The 16,205-nt window shown below is 44.2% G+C and overlaps 5 protein-coding genes across 5 annotated transcripts; 3 read left to right on the top strand and 2 right to left on the bottom strand.

Annotated features, from left to right (window-relative positions):
- Window positions 1–94: 94 nt before the first annotated feature.
- Window positions 95–1,780, bottom strand: AOL_s00188g284 (uncharacterized protein; the record flags this gene model as incomplete). The annotated part of the gene is made up of 6 exons (XM_011128532.1): window positions 95–746; window positions 816–979; window positions 1,047–1,256; window positions 1,342–1,409; window positions 1,485–1,521; window positions 1,604–1,780. The coding sequence occupies 6 exons, from the start codon at window positions 1,778–1,780 to the stop codon at window positions 95–97; spliced, it is 1,308 nt and encodes a 435-aa protein (XP_011126834.1).
- A 3,771-nt stretch (window positions 1,781–5,551) lies between these two features.
- On the bottom strand, window positions 5,552–6,960 carry AOL_s00188g283 (uncharacterized protein; the record flags this gene model as incomplete). The annotated part of the gene is made up of 2 exons (XM_011128531.1): window positions 5,552–6,084; window positions 6,213–6,960. 2 exons carry the CDS (start codon window positions 6,958–6,960, stop codon window positions 5,552–5,554), a joined length of 1,281 nt encoding a protein of 426 aa, XP_011126833.1.
- Window positions 6,961–9,724: 2,764 nt separating this feature from the next.
- On the top strand, window positions 9,725–10,068 carry AOL_s00188g282 (uncharacterized protein; the record flags this gene model as incomplete). The annotated part of the gene is made up of 2 exons (XM_011128530.1): window positions 9,725–9,857; window positions 9,932–10,068. The coding sequence occupies 2 exons, from the start codon at window positions 9,725–9,727 to the stop codon at window positions 10,066–10,068; spliced, it is 270 nt and encodes an 89-aa protein (XP_011126832.1).
- A 2,944-nt stretch (window positions 10,069–13,012) lies between these two features.
- AOL_s00188g281 (uncharacterized protein) lies at window positions 13,013–13,495 on the top strand (the record flags this gene model as incomplete). Its single annotated transcript, XM_011128529.1, has 2 exons — window positions 13,013–13,059; window positions 13,144–13,495. 2 exons carry the CDS (start codon window positions 13,013–13,015, stop codon window positions 13,493–13,495), a joined length of 399 nt encoding a protein of 132 aa, XP_011126831.1.
- A 1,537-nt stretch (window positions 13,496–15,032) lies between these two features.
- Window positions 15,033–15,453, top strand: AOL_s00188g280 (uncharacterized protein; the record flags this gene model as incomplete). Its single annotated transcript, XM_011128528.1, has 2 exons — window positions 15,033–15,073; window positions 15,156–15,453. 2 exons carry the CDS (start codon window positions 15,033–15,035, stop codon window positions 15,451–15,453), a joined length of 339 nt encoding a protein of 112 aa, XP_011126830.1.
- Window positions 15,454–16,205: the final 752 nt, after the last annotated feature.

The following is a 16,205-nucleotide window of genomic DNA, read 5'->3' as shown; positions in this document are numbered from 1 at the left end:
GGCCGGCCGCAAATCAATTGTCCTTTAAACACCGAGCGCTACAAACATACAATGACAAGAATTACCAATTGCGCAATGCGCATACCAAAACTACCTATCGTTTCCCAGGAGTTTCACCAACATTGGCTGTCGGAGCGTGAACAAGCTTTCTCAAGCTCTCTGTTTCGCTACCGCTATCCCTGTCCCTGTCCCTCCCTGTTATCTCTATATTCTGCTCAATCACTGTCGTTTGTTTTATACCCCCCATAGATGTCCCGGATGTTAATTGAACTAACGTAGGTTTTCCATGAACTGAACTCGAGTTTTTGTAAAGCGGTTTAATATCTTCACCACTAATCCTGGTGCTATACCTCGGCTGTTGGGTATTACCACCTGAAATCCCTACATCTCGAAACCCCATTTCCAGTTCCTCATCTGTGGTAGTGATACCCATGTTGTTGTTCCTACTCCGTTTAACCTTATCAGAGAAGACACGTCCACCGCCGCCACTGCTTATTTTCTTGCTACCATATGCATTCCTATAATCTCGATAACTAGGTGGCTGAGACCCAGCAGCGGTCGTACCGAAGATAGATGGTGCAACGAGGGAAACGAGTGGCTTAAGGGCCGGGAGGCAGGCGCAAACGATCGATATGTTCATTTCAATAGCGGACCAATATGCAGTTGCGGGCTGGTCCCATGTAGGGTCCGTAGATCTGGAGAGGATGATTAAAAAGCGAAGACGCAGGATTGAGACGATGCAGATACTGTTTTATGCAAGAGTTAGCTACTTCTTGTTGAATTTGATAGACCAGATAACTAGTAGGAGTCCTCACAAGAAACCAAGTGCAAAAATCATCATTAGTGGGATCTTTTGCCTTCTTGGCATGTTGAGTTTGACCACAACGGGCAGTGGGAGAATGGCAATGCTGAAGTCGGTGAAGATGTTGAGGCCGGCATTGGCGAACCACAGGGCCTCCCGTGGGATACATTTGGCAGTCTTTTTAATTGTTATTGATTGTTATTCATCGGTTTTAAACTTATGACACGAAAGGTCTAAAACTTACCGGGTCGCCTGTCCAAAACGCTTCCACCGGGATACAGTTAAAGATCGCTGTTAGAATAGCTTCGGTTGCATATCCAAAGACTATAAACATCATCACATATGCCGCAATTCTAAACACTTTGCTGGTGAATATTCTGAGGTATTGTAATAGGATCGCGGTTTTTGTGAGAGTAAGGCTGAAGTTGTAAGCGACAATACTGGCGAAGAGGTACTAAGAAGGCAGATAGGGTTAGCCGCTATATTCAGGTAGCTAATATCATGGAATGTATTTAATTTTTCTTCAGATAAAGGCCTACCTTAAGAGAGGTACTCCAGTCTGCCAGATCAACTTCGGCGAAATGTCTTCCAGTACCATATTGGACCTCTACATTACTTGGTCAGATCGGTTATCGATAAATTTGGATAGCATTGCGAATTCAAATCAGTGCGGTCCACTCACGGAAAACTTGACAGACACCTGTAACTATCGAGGCAGCCTATACAGATACGCCCAATATTTTGTTAACATATTAAATTTTCTGCCATTGATAATTATTACCAATTGTTAGACAGACGTACCATGGCTATAACCAAGAAGTAATCCTCTAATCCTGGTCGCCGAATGATAATGAATCTCGTCACGGCCCGTAACAGTACAACTACTAAGGCAAAGGCTGTAAAAGTGATAACAATCGCCGCTGTCATCGGCCCACGGCTTTCCCCAGAGGGAGGGGCAACTGGACGGCCTTCACTCATGTCTTCTTCGAAGCTTCTCGCCTTGACGCTCTAATATCTTGTCGGCTCCAACAAGAATAATTTAGATTGGCGCAGTATTGATATTGATATCGATATCGCTATAGGTGTTGGAAAGTCTTCTATCGGCCCTGTTGGAAGGCGACCTTACAACCGAGTTCTCCACTACCTTAAAAACGCCGACGCTAAAATTGCATAACCGACAGATATATAAAAAAGAAGAAATTCATACAAAGAGAGACATGATTTCAAGAAACAAGAGGGAGAAACGGAGGCTATAAGTCTTGGTTGAATACCTTTCTACACGGACCCTCACTTGGCGTGTCTTGACCTCCTTTGCTCCTCGTCATGATATTCTCTCTAGGCTGGTCCAGTAGACACCGCAATCAGCACAATGACCGCACACACGGCCTGCTTTTTTTCTTTCGGGTGCCAACCCGTCGACCTTGTTGGATCATGCAATAATCCCAAGAGGGAAAGATTTCACTGAATTTATCGCACTCCTTCGTCCCCTTGCGTTGATTTTTTAGTGCCATCAATCCCCTTGTCTCGTTCCTTCTATCCATTGGAGCCCTAGGATGAATGCGCAATTCATATCCCGTATTCATCCATAATTTTGCCTGTTGGTAGAAACCTTGACCATTTAACGATCAAGAAAGATAATTTTACAAGGTTAAGCCCGTCTCAACGGATAAGCGAGCCTCCTTACACAACAATATGTACAACCAGCTGGGAAGGAAAGGACAAATTAAATTTTAAAACCCCCTTCCTGTGAATAGTCAATGCAGGAGTGATGAAGATCTTTCAGGTCGAAGCAGCTGAACACTTACTAATTAGTAATTAGTACGTGGATCTAGATTCTTGACATGTGGATAAACCCCTTGGATGTGGGTATGTTGATTGTGGTACGTTTCGCAATTATCCAGCTGGACTTCACTTCTGGGCTTGGAAGATCTAGAGGTTTTCGAGTCCGTGGATGTTTTATAAAAGCAAGAGATTTGCAGCATGTTCGCGCAGTACATACCTAGGTAACTTTAGCCAGTTCTAACAAAAACGGTTAAAATAACGCATCTCAACCATGATATCAGACAAGTTTGTGACGCACCTGCGAGGGTGGGGATCAAAAAGTCGCTTGTAAATCTCGTAATCTACAGAACCTCTGCCAGCGAGGTCTATGATCAGTGCACATATCTCTACCACTACCAAGCCGCTTGTCTGCTATCAACGCCCCTGCATTATGGGCTGTGGCCAGGGCGAGATTGATTACTTCAGCAATTTTGCCACCGGGAAAATATGACCCGGATAAATGGTTCCTGGCATGCGAAGCTTGTCCGTGGAACGATTATATCAAAATTTTGAGATTTAAAAGCGGGGAAGGGGACGGAAGTACGGGATTAAGCTCATTTAGAGCTCCGCTTTACAACGTTTTTGGAAATGCGATTCTATACGCACGATCTGGGGTATACGGCAAGACATGGTTAAATTGATTTCAATTGCAAACTAATGACCGATTCGCGCGATATACATGTGCAGCACCTCAGACCGCAAATACAAAAGCCGTTGCTCATAGTAGATTCCTTGTTAATGTGTTCTCCCTAGTTAGGCCCTCAGGACAAAAGCCCAAATGGGGGCATCAACTTTAATCGAAATCTCAATACCACCTTTTAGTATAGAGAAGCCTGGTCCACGGATCCAGCGACCGCGAAATACCCAGTCCCTCAATTCATGGCCAATCATTAATTTTATCGCCTATCTCCGCCGGCTTCAAGCAAGGGACAAGGGGCTGGAATGTTCACACATCACCACAAATCACGGACCGCTACTCCCCAACTGCAAGGGGGTTCCAACGTCGCCCGAGCGCTGCCATAGCCAGCACACTTATACATATATCTGTATTCTGTCCTAAATTCTCGGTCGATTACTGCTCTACACATAACGTTTAAATTCGTCTCTGTTTGGACAAATTCAGTTTTTGGTCGCGATGTATCTCGATAGCCAAATGAATTAACTGCAAATATTGTTTGATCTGCCCGCACAGATATGTCGACGTGTGTCTGTACGAGAGCTCAAGAGCTTCTCTAACGATGTAGCTTGCGCAACTGGCATCTGGTTTCCGGATTCATGCCAAGTTAAAGACGGCACCACTTATGCTCATAACTCAAAATACTTCCATTAAAACCTTCAATCCGACCGGTTAAATTAAAACCCAGTCCCAAATCGCGCCTGGGTAGTTTTAAAAGTTAGTGTCTTTCAGTCAAGTTGCTAGTTGTCGAGTACCGAAACTCAACCACGGGAATCGATACCCAGCCTTATGCAACACCATACCGCGGCCGAGACCTATGACGCTCGAATCCATGAATCTATCGATGCTTTAATTCTAAACTTTTTTCTTTACGGCGCCCCCCCCAAATTTTATCCGTTCTAAGGAAACGAATCACATAAATTCGGTCCTACAAGTGGAAAGGAGGTCTTGTACTCTGCCATGTTATAAGCCTAAAGGTTTGCATGCCCGCCCTGCAACTCCAACGGCCAACATGCATGCATAATGCATAAACCTAATCCATATATGCAAATACTTTATATATGATTGTAGACGAAATACATCTACCCCTTTTTGTTGCGCAAATGTCTAAAGACATATATGCATCAGAAATTGACGTCCGCGCACCGCCTGTTTATGCCGTTATGGTCCCGGCCTTTGTACAAGGAAGCAGGAAGTAAATGCATATATTGTTGTAAAAATAGGGGTTTAAATTAGAAGGCGAGAGGCTTAGTGGTCGCGATTATAAGCCTAGTGCACGTGCTTAGGAATATATAAATGTTGCATAATCATTACCAGTACGATACTTGACATGTATGTTCGAATGTTCACTGCGATTGAAAAAGAAATACAACTCCAAACCCAGCGGAATAACTTGAGGGAGCTAGAGCTGGATAGGCGGTGGCATACAACCGCCACGGTCTGCTTATTCGACTAAAGAAGAGGAGAAGGAAGTGCACGTTTAGATCGATGGCACATTAAATCTAGACACCCCCCATGCTTACTTATGATCTATCCGTCGCATTGCATACCATACGCATATACATTAGACCGCCACTATACACTGTCTATATGCTCTCCTCATATACCATATTATATACCTTACAAATACCGGATACACGTATAAGGCCCTATAGCTACTTGGTAAGAAGCGCCTGACTATATAACAACCCTGATCTACAAGGCTAAGATGGGTACGAGACAAGCTAAGATTGTATAGAGCGCACCTTCGAAATTGGCTAAACCTTGTCTCGTACCCAGACCTGGAAGGCTAAACCCATCGAAAGCAATATCACAAGGAAATGAGTGCCCAGAGTCAAGGAAGCTCCAAGACTCCATATTTCTATGACATGAATTACTCAAAATTATTTTGACGCGCATCTCAAAAAAACACAATGAATTAATCCAAAAAAAAATCCACAAAAATATCGATCATGCGAGAACCAATTAAGTAAATCGATACAAAAATGTGACGGCGGATGTTGAAGTGTACAGGTAGCATAGCATTGCCATTCGACAATAGTTCACAAACTTTCAAAAAAAAAAAATTAAAAAAAAACCTCCATATGGCCATGCATACAAATATTGAAAGTAATGAAAGGGGCGAAAGGTAAGGGTAAGGGTAAGGAAAGAATAGAACTCTGGCCATCTGGAAGTGGTGATGTTAAGGATGATTCGAACCCTTGTTCCGCGTCTATAGCTAAGTAATCAGACACGTAGGGGCCATATAAGTTTTAATTTCCCCTGTGACTATCTTCTGCACCGTCCACGACGTTTCCTCCGATACCACTTTGACCATTGTCGCTGTCGCGGCGTTTCAACACTTCGCTTTTAGTGTCGTCCTCTTCGCTAGGTAGAGTCCTCTTAGGATTCTCTTTTACGGAGTCCTCATCTTTTAGAGCCTCTCGCTTCTGCGGCTTACCGCCACGCACGTCCTTCCCCCCTCTCCATAGGATATTGGAATTACCTGGTGGAGGAACACGGTTAGGCCCTGATAAAGGAACTTCTGATTCAGATATTCTTCCCGGATTGTTGGCCATCCATGGAGGTTCCAGGTCAACGGGCCTCGGTGGCGCTTGTTCACGTGACCAGCCCATAAGGTCCCATGGGCGCCGTGGAACAGCTAGGCCATGCATTTCCCACCAATAATATGGATTGTCGTTCCGGATAGTTTCTGGTATTCGATCGATAGCGTCTTGGAAATCAGCAAGGGTTGCCCCCGGTATATTAGCTGTCGGCTGCACTAGCACTGCGGTACAGTAGCACCCTATGTACCAACGAAATTATTAGTCCCGAATGAAGTCAATAAGGAGAAAAAGGACAGATAACTAAGCGTTTAAGTGAGATGCGGGAAGAGTTTAGTTGGGGAATATCGAGACGGGAAGTTCTTCGTACCGAGTGCAACCGCGCATTTATCAGCTTTAAACTTGCTCGAACATCCACCCAATTTAGGCCGGAGCTCTACTCCGCCATGTTCGTTACACTTACAATGGCGAGAGCAATCTAGTTGGAAATGTTCAATCTCGGCCCAGCCGTCTGGTGGATGAGGAAACAAGACTCTCCAGTGAGGCCATTTATCTAAAGGGAACCCTACTACATTTTCGTGCGGGTCTATATTATATACCACTTTTGGAGAAGCACACTTGACCCTCGCTCTACCCTGTTTGTAGAAGAAACTTGGACTTATAACTTTCTTTACCCTTCTTCTGGCCTCCTCAGGACTCGTTTTAGTGACCTCCTCGACGGCGATAGTCTTAGTGGGAGGCTCGCTAGATTTTGAGCTAGACGTTCTGATAGTGTAGCCGGTGCTATTCACCCCTTTTGAGATAGGGGATGCTACTGAGCTCGGCGATTGAGATTTCGCGTGTGATGGTGGAAGAGTATTATTGGGGGTAGCTTGGTGACCAATGGTGCTCGTCACAGTTTGGTTGCGAGACTGGGCGCTGGCGTAGTTCACCTGGGCGGTTGCATTATGATAATATATATCCTGGTGGCCATCAGTTGAATTCCCTTGGAAATGAAGAGTAGCATTGTGGTAGGAAAGATGTCCGCGGTCGTCTGCTCTTAGAGCTACTGCGCACACCCCATAGGCGGCAAATCTAAATAACAAGTAGAATGTGTTTACAAGTTTTGAGGAGCGCATTGTATCCCGAGCGGAAATTGAAAAGGTTTTCGTGAACATCTTCGTCCATGAGAACCTGGAGGCGTATCAATAAGTAATATACCACGAGCCTAGGTGGCATTCGCGGGGTCCTTACACTTATGTAAAATAGCACGGCAGGATCTTGCCTCCTGCGCAGCCACTCCTTCGTAATTAGAATAATGTTATCTTTCCAACGTCGCGGTTTCAAACGAGCGCCGGCGGAATGTTGTTTGCAAATCCAAACCAGCACTGGAGGAAATCTAATTCCAGACGTCTAGAATTGCATGTTGGTTGCAGAATCAATCAACCTTGCCACATGACCTAGTAGTATACAGCTTGTTCACAGCTTTAGCCATTTTTCAGTTGTCATGCACGCACCAGGCCATAATGGCCGTAGAAGTTTCAAAAGAAGTCTTTTTTTTTCCATTGTCTCCTGTGCAGGTTGTTCGGATATTAGCTCATGGCAGGTTCACCGCCTCCCGAAACCCCACGCCCTCTGATTCTTTACGTTAAATTTGCATTGATAATTTCTACATCTACTCGCTATTTACTTATGTTGCCTTCAAACATGAGTATAATCTAGTCTCGGGGCCAGAGCTGCCCCAGAGTATAATCCTAAATCTTTGACACTAAATCTAAGCCTCATTGAAGAAGGGCCCTGCCTTCTTTTACATGAGCCTCTTGGTGGGTTTTGGTCGGTTGGATTCTCTGTGAGGCGAAGCAACCCCACTCTGTGTGTCATTCAGTGTTGCATTTGGGGGTTGTGCTGTGTTGTCGTAACTGAGCCGTGACTTCAATAAAAACCGGTCATCCCCTTTTTTCGATTTATTATATGTATATATTTTAAAAGAATAGCTATGCATACGTATTTATTTACCTTTACAGACTACGTACACCCACCCAAGCATATGAGTTATTCAATATACTGTTCGAATTCATTTTTTGGCCCCAGGAAGGTGGCATGAATTAACTTGTCCGAAATTGGAGCGTTTGATAGTTTGTTTTGTTGTGTTGTTCATGTGTTGTCTGGTCCTAACAACCGCAACCGCCAGGAACTCCCAAACTAGAAAATTGGCCGCAGCTCAAAGTTCTGACAGAGAAAAGTTAAACCCTCCAATTAATTAATAATTACTTAGATAATACGTAGAGCAGTCTGGCTGTGATTGCCTCTGATGTGTAGACCAGCTTGGTTTCGTGCCCGACTGAAAAAAGGGATTTAACTTTTTTCTGTGACAGTTTTGAGTTCCGTATGGTCTCGTACACCAGACAACACACGGAGTCCCACAGAATCCAGTTCCGGAGCTATTTGGTCGCCTTGCAAACCAACATCTCCCAGTCTCCTGACCAGACTTTTTTGTGTTGTGTTGCTAGCTTGCCCACCAAACAAATTGGGTCCACCCAGTTATGAGACGGTTCATCAGTTCATCAGTCTCGAGTCTCGTGACCAGACTTTTTTGACTGAATGAGTCCCCAACACCGGTTGGTACTCGTTGCTACCAGACAACACACGGGGTCCACTCAACGAGACCAGGTCTACTTGGTACCCAGGTCCATGGTTACACATGGAGCTCCATCAGCTCACTTGCCTCGTGACAAGTTTTTTGTGATGGGTCGCATACTTGGCAATGTAGATCCCACCCTCTTTGGTCAACACTAGCATCAGTGTAATATTCGCTTAATTACTCCCTAACTTGAAGAAGATGTACGAAAAGAAAAAATATTTCGGATACTCGTTTTTTTCAGCATAGAAAGGCACAAGCAAACTTGAAAGGTCATTTAAATCGAGGGAAGCTAATTTCTATTGTTCTGTGATTTTTTTTGATGGAGATATCGAAAAGTCGGCATCTCAATGTAGTTTCTCAACTTACTGGAGCTGGCCTCCTGAGGAAATCGTAACCGAGCAGCGGGGCAGTCACAAACTTGCCCCTAATTATACAAGATATGGTGTCTTGCGCCACACATTTCCCCACGATACCTGAAATTCTGAAATAGGCAATAATGAAATGCCTATTTGGGAAGCTTGGCAAAAATCTCTAGGGCAGCAGCCAGCGGCCCAGCTAACCCACCGAAAACCCTACCACCAAAATCCCATCGACATGCGTTCTCTCTCAGTCCCTTCTGCTAAAGCAATCGGGCACAAAGTTCCTTTCTTCGCCATCAGAGCCATGGGGCTGGGATCCCGGGCCTCGAGGTAGGCATGCACGCACGGGATGTGACCAGGGGACCCTGTTAAGGAGTGCTCTGGCGAGGCTCATAGTGCTAGCCCGGTCACTAAGAAAAGACCCCGGTCTCACAAAAACCATTCCCAGATGCATCGCATCATTTCCCCGGGCAGCAAACAGGGCTGGCCCAAGTCGACCAGTAGCAAGCTGTTTCTTGACCATCTCGGGATCCGACTCTGAAACGGTTTGCTTAGCGGCCTTGTGCTTGACAAAAAGAAAACGAAAGCGAGTGACATGCCTGAATATCAGTCCAAACAATCCCTAATCTTTTATCTACTTAACCCTTTGATTTCTTCCACTGTGTCCCTTCCGGTTCCTTTACTTGCTGTTCTTAGAAACTTCACTCTCAAACATTATATAGATATTCACCAGATCGATTACCAGAATCCTATAAACCCTGCCAAACCAGATAGACTAGTTCTCTAGTCCTGAACCTCTCAAGGCACGTATGTATGCATGCTACCACCCACGTACCCCCTACAAAACTGACTGTTGTTTCGTCTACGCTGTTAGAATCTCGAGGCCTCTTACATCACAGAAGCATGTCTACCGCGTTCAACCGTGTCGTTGAAGCCGTTGGCTTAGTCAACGGCTGCCTTGATATGGTTATCAAATTAAATCAGCTTCTCCAGCAGTGGAACATTATCGGTGGTGACATTGACAACGAAGATCATGGTAAGCCCTCTCATCTAATAACACCAAGAACGCTCTTCGAATAGGTTAATAATACCCCACCGGCTGTACTACAGAGGGACTAGTCCCAGATGTTCCACCAGGACCCGGTCTAGCCGCTCGAGCTATCGCCGGTGGCCACCGGTTGATCCGCGTTATGCTCAACGCCCCATGGGTAGGAATTCGAATGCCATTAATTGGTTTCGCGTTCTAAATTTTCAAAAAATTAAAGATGAACTTATCAGTGCGTAAATATACAAGGCCCCCCTTCCTAGAACTATAATCTCCACCCCTCTCGCAGTCTTGTAACAAAAAGAAATCTCAAACCCCCCAGTGCGTGATGTATTGACGGCCTCGCACTAACCTCTTGTTGCGGTGTCACACAGTTCTACCATCTATCGCCATATGAGTCGACAAGACACTTCGTCGTCCCATGGTTCCTTCCCAAGCACCCTAGGTCGGTGTGAAGGGAGACCAACGATGCTTCCAAGGCTCGCGAGAACAACTGACGCCTATCCTTTGTGCTTTTGCTTTGATCTTAAAAACAACGGAAACCGGGTATCATTCTATTATGGAAGATAGATTCATAAAATAGAGCGGTGGATATGAACATTGTTGCTGTGGAGGATGGATATCATTTTAAGAAAAAACTGGTATCCTTATTAGACTAGAGAGATGCGGCCACGATCGGGCAAAGCATATGATCTATGGCTCCAGCAACCTAATGTTTGCTCGCTCAAAATAGGGTAGTTTGGGAGGTAGCTCGGAGAGGGTTTTTATGGGAGGAAGAGGAAGAGGAGATGGGTCAAGGCTTGGGAGAATCCTAAGAGTTTATCTGACCACTCAAGCAGGAGGTCCCATATCATGTCGCGCCAGCACGCTTTTATCCTCGATCAAACTTCCATGAGGCAATTTCCACCTTGAGACTAGAGCTTGAAGATGCACAGCATGCGAGGAGATCGAGGCGCACCTCATATATACTATACTTAGATTGTTTTCATCGTTGCTTCCTGGTTGATATTGCTTTCAAACTTTTGTCTTTTTTGTCTTCCCCCCCATTTGTGGACTTGTTGAATACTCTAAGAGCCCTTAAACCCTCATATATGCCTGCCTGCGTACCCATAACCGTAGAGGACTATGTGGCCTGCTAGTCGGTATCTCGACAGCTGACATATCGATCGACACTGAAGGGTTAACCACGAATTCATCAGCTTACAAAGTTCGAGAACCGAGCCGGTCACATTTTTCGATATCACCAGTCTCGTAACCAAACGATATCACTACTTGGTCTCGTTGGTACCAGACAACACGAAGTACACTTCGAGTGGTCACTACTTGGTTACGAGACTGCGATATCACATCACAACACGTCGAGGTCGCAAAATACAACACCATACTCGTAACCTAGTCTCGGTGACCCTTCTTGTGTTGGGTGACCCTTCTTGTGTTGGGTGACCCTTCTTGTGTTGCAATACCAATTTTTTGGTGGGCAAGCACATCTCACAGTCTCGAAACTAGAACAGCCACATCTCAGTCTCGAAACACATCTGTTGAGTTGTTTATCGGCCAACTGCTTGGAGACAGGGTAAAAGGGGACTAACTAGCCAACTGTGAATACATGGTAACTAGGTAGTCTGGTGATGGTCTGGGGTCGCTTCCTGGTAACAGGTAAGAAAGGACCTGGAGTAGCTGGTACGTAGCCTCGTTACCTTGGGGGATCTGCAGGGCCTGTACTCGCAAGTTATCTACAAACTACCTCCAAATGTACTCATGTCTACTGTCGACGCTCATAGCTATATTGATCTAGCCTCGAGGGTAATCCCTGAGGACGCATAGATGCGGAAGCTTCTTTACAATTCTTTATAGTAATAAAAACTAGTGCTTCTGCGATTATCGGTTAGATTAGTTTTGTGCGATGGGTAAAGTATGAGTATGTCGAACTGCAACTCTCATGGGCTCTAGCGCTCCGGAAATTTAGAATACAGTTGAAATGCTCTAAACCGAGTAAGTCGATTCGAAGTACCCGTGGTATAAAAACAAGAACAAGCTTCAGGGTAAGTACAATGAATCCTGCAATGTAATGCGACATCAGCTCTGCATGTTCATCATCGAAATCGAACCCCGCAAGCATGGTCTAGCGTCGACAGCTGTCATATCGAAGCATTGACATAAACTTATAAATAACCCCCTTCAAAATCAAATCGATTTGACACTAACGAATTTACCTCCATTATTATACTATGAAATTTGATCATTTGAGAGCTGATTAGGTGGTTCATTTCGAATATTTCCAGACTTGGACGCCACAGCCGTTCTGTTGCAGGAGAGACGAAGCCACTAAACCTTTCCCAGTAAATTTCCCGGTCATCGGTTGGGCAATCCCGGGGAAAACGCTTAAAACTGACTTCCCTAACAGAATACCCCACGCCCGCACGGGGACAGATGCACCCGAGGACCCAAGCTAGATAGCATAGTCAAACCAATCTTTCGAGATCTCAATGCATTATCGCCTCGGACACCCGTCCAGGGAGGACAACCTCAAACAAAACAATAAAATAAAAATTAAAAAAAAGAAATCGATGACATTTAAGCTAATTCTTGATGTAACATCAGTCAACCTATTTTGCACTATACAACTTGTAGAATAATGATAATAAGCTAGGTTCATCGGATAGCTCGCCTCCCGTCAAGCAACGATCTTCGATATCTAACCTCCTTAAGCTTGAATCCTGTGCCCAAAATTGAGACAGCGATTTCAGAGTATCTTTTTAAAGGTCTGACACTTAATTGATAATGCGACCAATTGAGAAACTGCATGCAATGCCTAAACATCGATTATCGACATCGATCCCGCAGTATACGATGAGAAACCGTGTATAGCTCAGTAGGAATGTTAAAACTACTATTCTTTCAATGTTCGCAGAGGCAACGAAAAATATGTATATAAAGGCTCTCCGGACAGACACTTGATATCTTTTTTTTTCATTCTATCATCATTGCATTAGATCCCACCAAACAGCTTGTTCTACTGCTCAACAGCTTGCCGGCCGGTTTCCTCTACATTCGTTATAGTTCGTTCCTTTATAAATCTAGCCCTCGCGAGAATTTAAATCCCCGTCTTATAATCAAATCATCGATACCCATAACCAAAGGACAAAATGCAGCCATTCACTACGTTGGCCCTCGCCCTCACCCTCCTTACCAGGTAATCTACCACTAGTTCCCCATAAAAAACACTAAGAAAGAAGCGAGCTCAGAGGCTAATAAAAAAAACTACTAATCACCGCAGCACCGCTCTCGCCGCCCCCAAAGTCACCACAACAGCCAGCGTCCCCTCCACGGCTCCCTGTGTAACCCAACATACCGTCACAACCAGCTATCCACCCTCGGGTGAGCCATACACGACAACAGTGTACACCCAATTGGCAGCTCTTCCACACAATATTATCTGCCAAGGTTGTGCTTTGGAAATTGTAACCAAGACGATTAATGAGTTTAGAACTCCTGACGCCACGGTGACGGCCACGACTTCGACTTTGTTGCGGATTCCTATGTGCTATGATCCACCACGGGCAACGAGTGTTTCTTCAAAACCGGCGTATAGGCCAAGACCAAAACCGTTTAAGAAGGTTGAGAATTAGACTTCTATAGTATATATATTCTCTTGATCTAGTCGTCTATTCTTTTTCTCTTTTCGTGTATTTTTTGTGTATGCTTATTGTTTTCCATGGGCGTTGGAAAATGGGCATTACCCGATGTATGCTCTATGCATTTTTGTGTTCTAGATCGGCCTATTTCGGGAATGCAATGCTGGCGTTTTTATAGGTGCTGCTACATCAATGCATTATATACTTTAGACCACCTTCAATCCCGTGGAACTCATCCCGTAAAGCACATGGAATACAACTTAGAAAATGGTAACCAGGATTAAGCTAAGCTATAATAGCATTACCAAGTTAATATGAATACTCCTAACGTCACATTCTTACGAGAGAGAAAAAAAGGGTGCTTGCAACTATTAATATATTAAGCTTAAATGAAAGTCTTGGACCTTCCGAGAAGGTTAAGGTTTGTAAAGTCATCACAGACATCACCCACGGACCACCAGATGACGATAAACTGACAAGCAACCTTTTAAGTTTTGAGGTAGTGGAGGGTTTGTCAACGCGGTAACGGGTTGTCGCTTTCATGGATTCACTTTAAAATTTAACCTAGGAAGCTAGCTAACTAGTTGGAGCTTATATCATGTTGGGTACTTAGCTGTTCGCCCGTACTACAGCCAAGCGAGAACCCGTTCTCCCCGACCAAAAACAAAGGGGCAAAAACCAGGCCAATTGACGATTAACCAAGCCGATATATAATAAAAGATGTATTTTTATCTTCGGCCCAATTCAACTCGATTCAATTCAATGCAATGCAACCTCTAAAATTATTGAAATCAAGCCCCAAAAGTAACCATCACAAACAGGGTGCCTTCAATTTTGCGGGAAAAATGTGCGCCTGTAGCCTGATAATACCAACTCTTTCTAATGGTAAAAAGAAAAAGCCATCCTCGCAAGATATCTTCGAATTTGTACTAGTTTGACAAGGAAACTAGCTGAGAGAGCCTAGAAAAAGCTTCACTCCACGCCACAACCCCCCAAAAAAAGTACCGACCGAGCCCCTGGTCTTTTTTTTTGATCTCGCCAAAGCCATCTTCCAGATGTAACCATAACCGGCATAATACATTCCACTCATATACCCAAGCAGCCCATATATACTTTGTACAGATGCGTCTCCTGGCTTGCTGCCGTGCGCATGTGACATGGATCATTAATTAATAAATTCGGAAAATAAGTTACATAGCGGCCGGCGCGTCCGAAAATAAAAACTGTTCGGTCGTGATTCCTTTCTTAGTTATGCACTGTTACGTAGCAGTTATCCTAATAACTTCAAAGGCTGACCTTTCGTTCTGGGCTTATGATAATGAAATATATTTAAGAAGGGTCTTTCCCCCCTTCTTCGAGTTATTCTTTTTTACTGCATTCTCTATCTAATATCAATCGATCAAACAGTATTCCGCAATTACTCTTTCTTGCCTGTATACCTATAAAGCTAGTTTAGTTTTCATTAAGAAACTCGATCTCAACAGTCACACATTTTATATTCCCAATCCCTCCAAAAACACATACAGACAAGATGCAACTCCTATCCACCCTCGCCCTCCTCACTTTGGCCAGGTAAGCAAAACATATCACTAAAATACATACTTCCTTAAAGATATATATAATATTTTCTAACACAATCGATCCTACCAAACAGCACCGCCTTCTCCCTCCCAAACCCCACCAAACCCTGCAAATCCAGCACCACAAAGAAGCCCTCCCGCTGCACCACAACCTACACCGTCACAACCAGCTACCCACCCCGTGGTGTCAAATACACGACCACCGTCTACACCGAACTCATCGCCGTGCCCCGCGATCTCCCATGCAACGGCTGTACTTTGAAAATTGTTACGAAGACGATCAATTCTTCTAGGAAGCCGGATGCTACTGTTACCGCTACTACCGCGGGATTGTTGCAGCCACCTATTTGCTTCGATTTCCCAACTGTTTAATTTATTTTTCATAGCTCTATTTTTGTGTTATGAGAGTATGTGAAGAGGGTAGAGGTAGATTGAGAGTGGAAAGGGAATAGGGGATTTTGGGATAAATCAGTTAATGCTGGGGGAATAAGGGAAATTAGTGCAAGAGGATATAATATATGGAAACGAATGATATATATGACGCGAGTGACGACGATACATAATGGGGTTAAGGGGAAGGGTTTCTTGATACAAGATTATATTCTTATACACCAACAGACTCGAGTTATAGAGCGAGCGCTATTTTTTGGGCATCTAGATATTGATAGTTACCTACCTAATTATCTAGCTTAATAAACTATAATTTTAATCATAACTTGATACATCATCAATTGGCGCACCAACTACTTTCTCTATACTTAAGTAGCTATCTACTTTCTAACATCGGATTCCCTAAAGGTAAAGCAAAGGAATTAGAATATATAATTTCAACAATATAAGGATAATCAATCCAGCTATCCCAAACGGGGAATCGGTAAACAATCCCAATGGCCTTCGTACAACAGCGTAACAATATAAAGTTCCAACATCTTATGCCACTCGAATTGCTGCATTACACTAGCGCTATAGCGTGCAACGTTAGCATCAACATCAACATATAACTACGGACCGGCACGACCCTTACGGACTTTAAATGTAGGCATGCACGTATGCAGAACCAACATCATCACCTCGAAACACCCACCCTCCATAACAGATCCAACAATCACTCAAAAAAGAAACCT

This window comes from Orbilia oligospora, assembly GCF_000225545.1.
Source record: "Orbilia oligospora ATCC 24927 unplaced genomic scaffold scaffold00188, whole genome shotgun sequence".
Lineage (NCBI taxonomy): Eukaryota > Fungi > Ascomycota > Orbiliomycetes > Orbiliales > Orbiliaceae > Orbilia > Orbilia oligospora.
The sequence above is the reverse complement of the archived record's forward strand: the minus strand, read 5'-3'. Positions and strand labels throughout refer to the sequence as shown.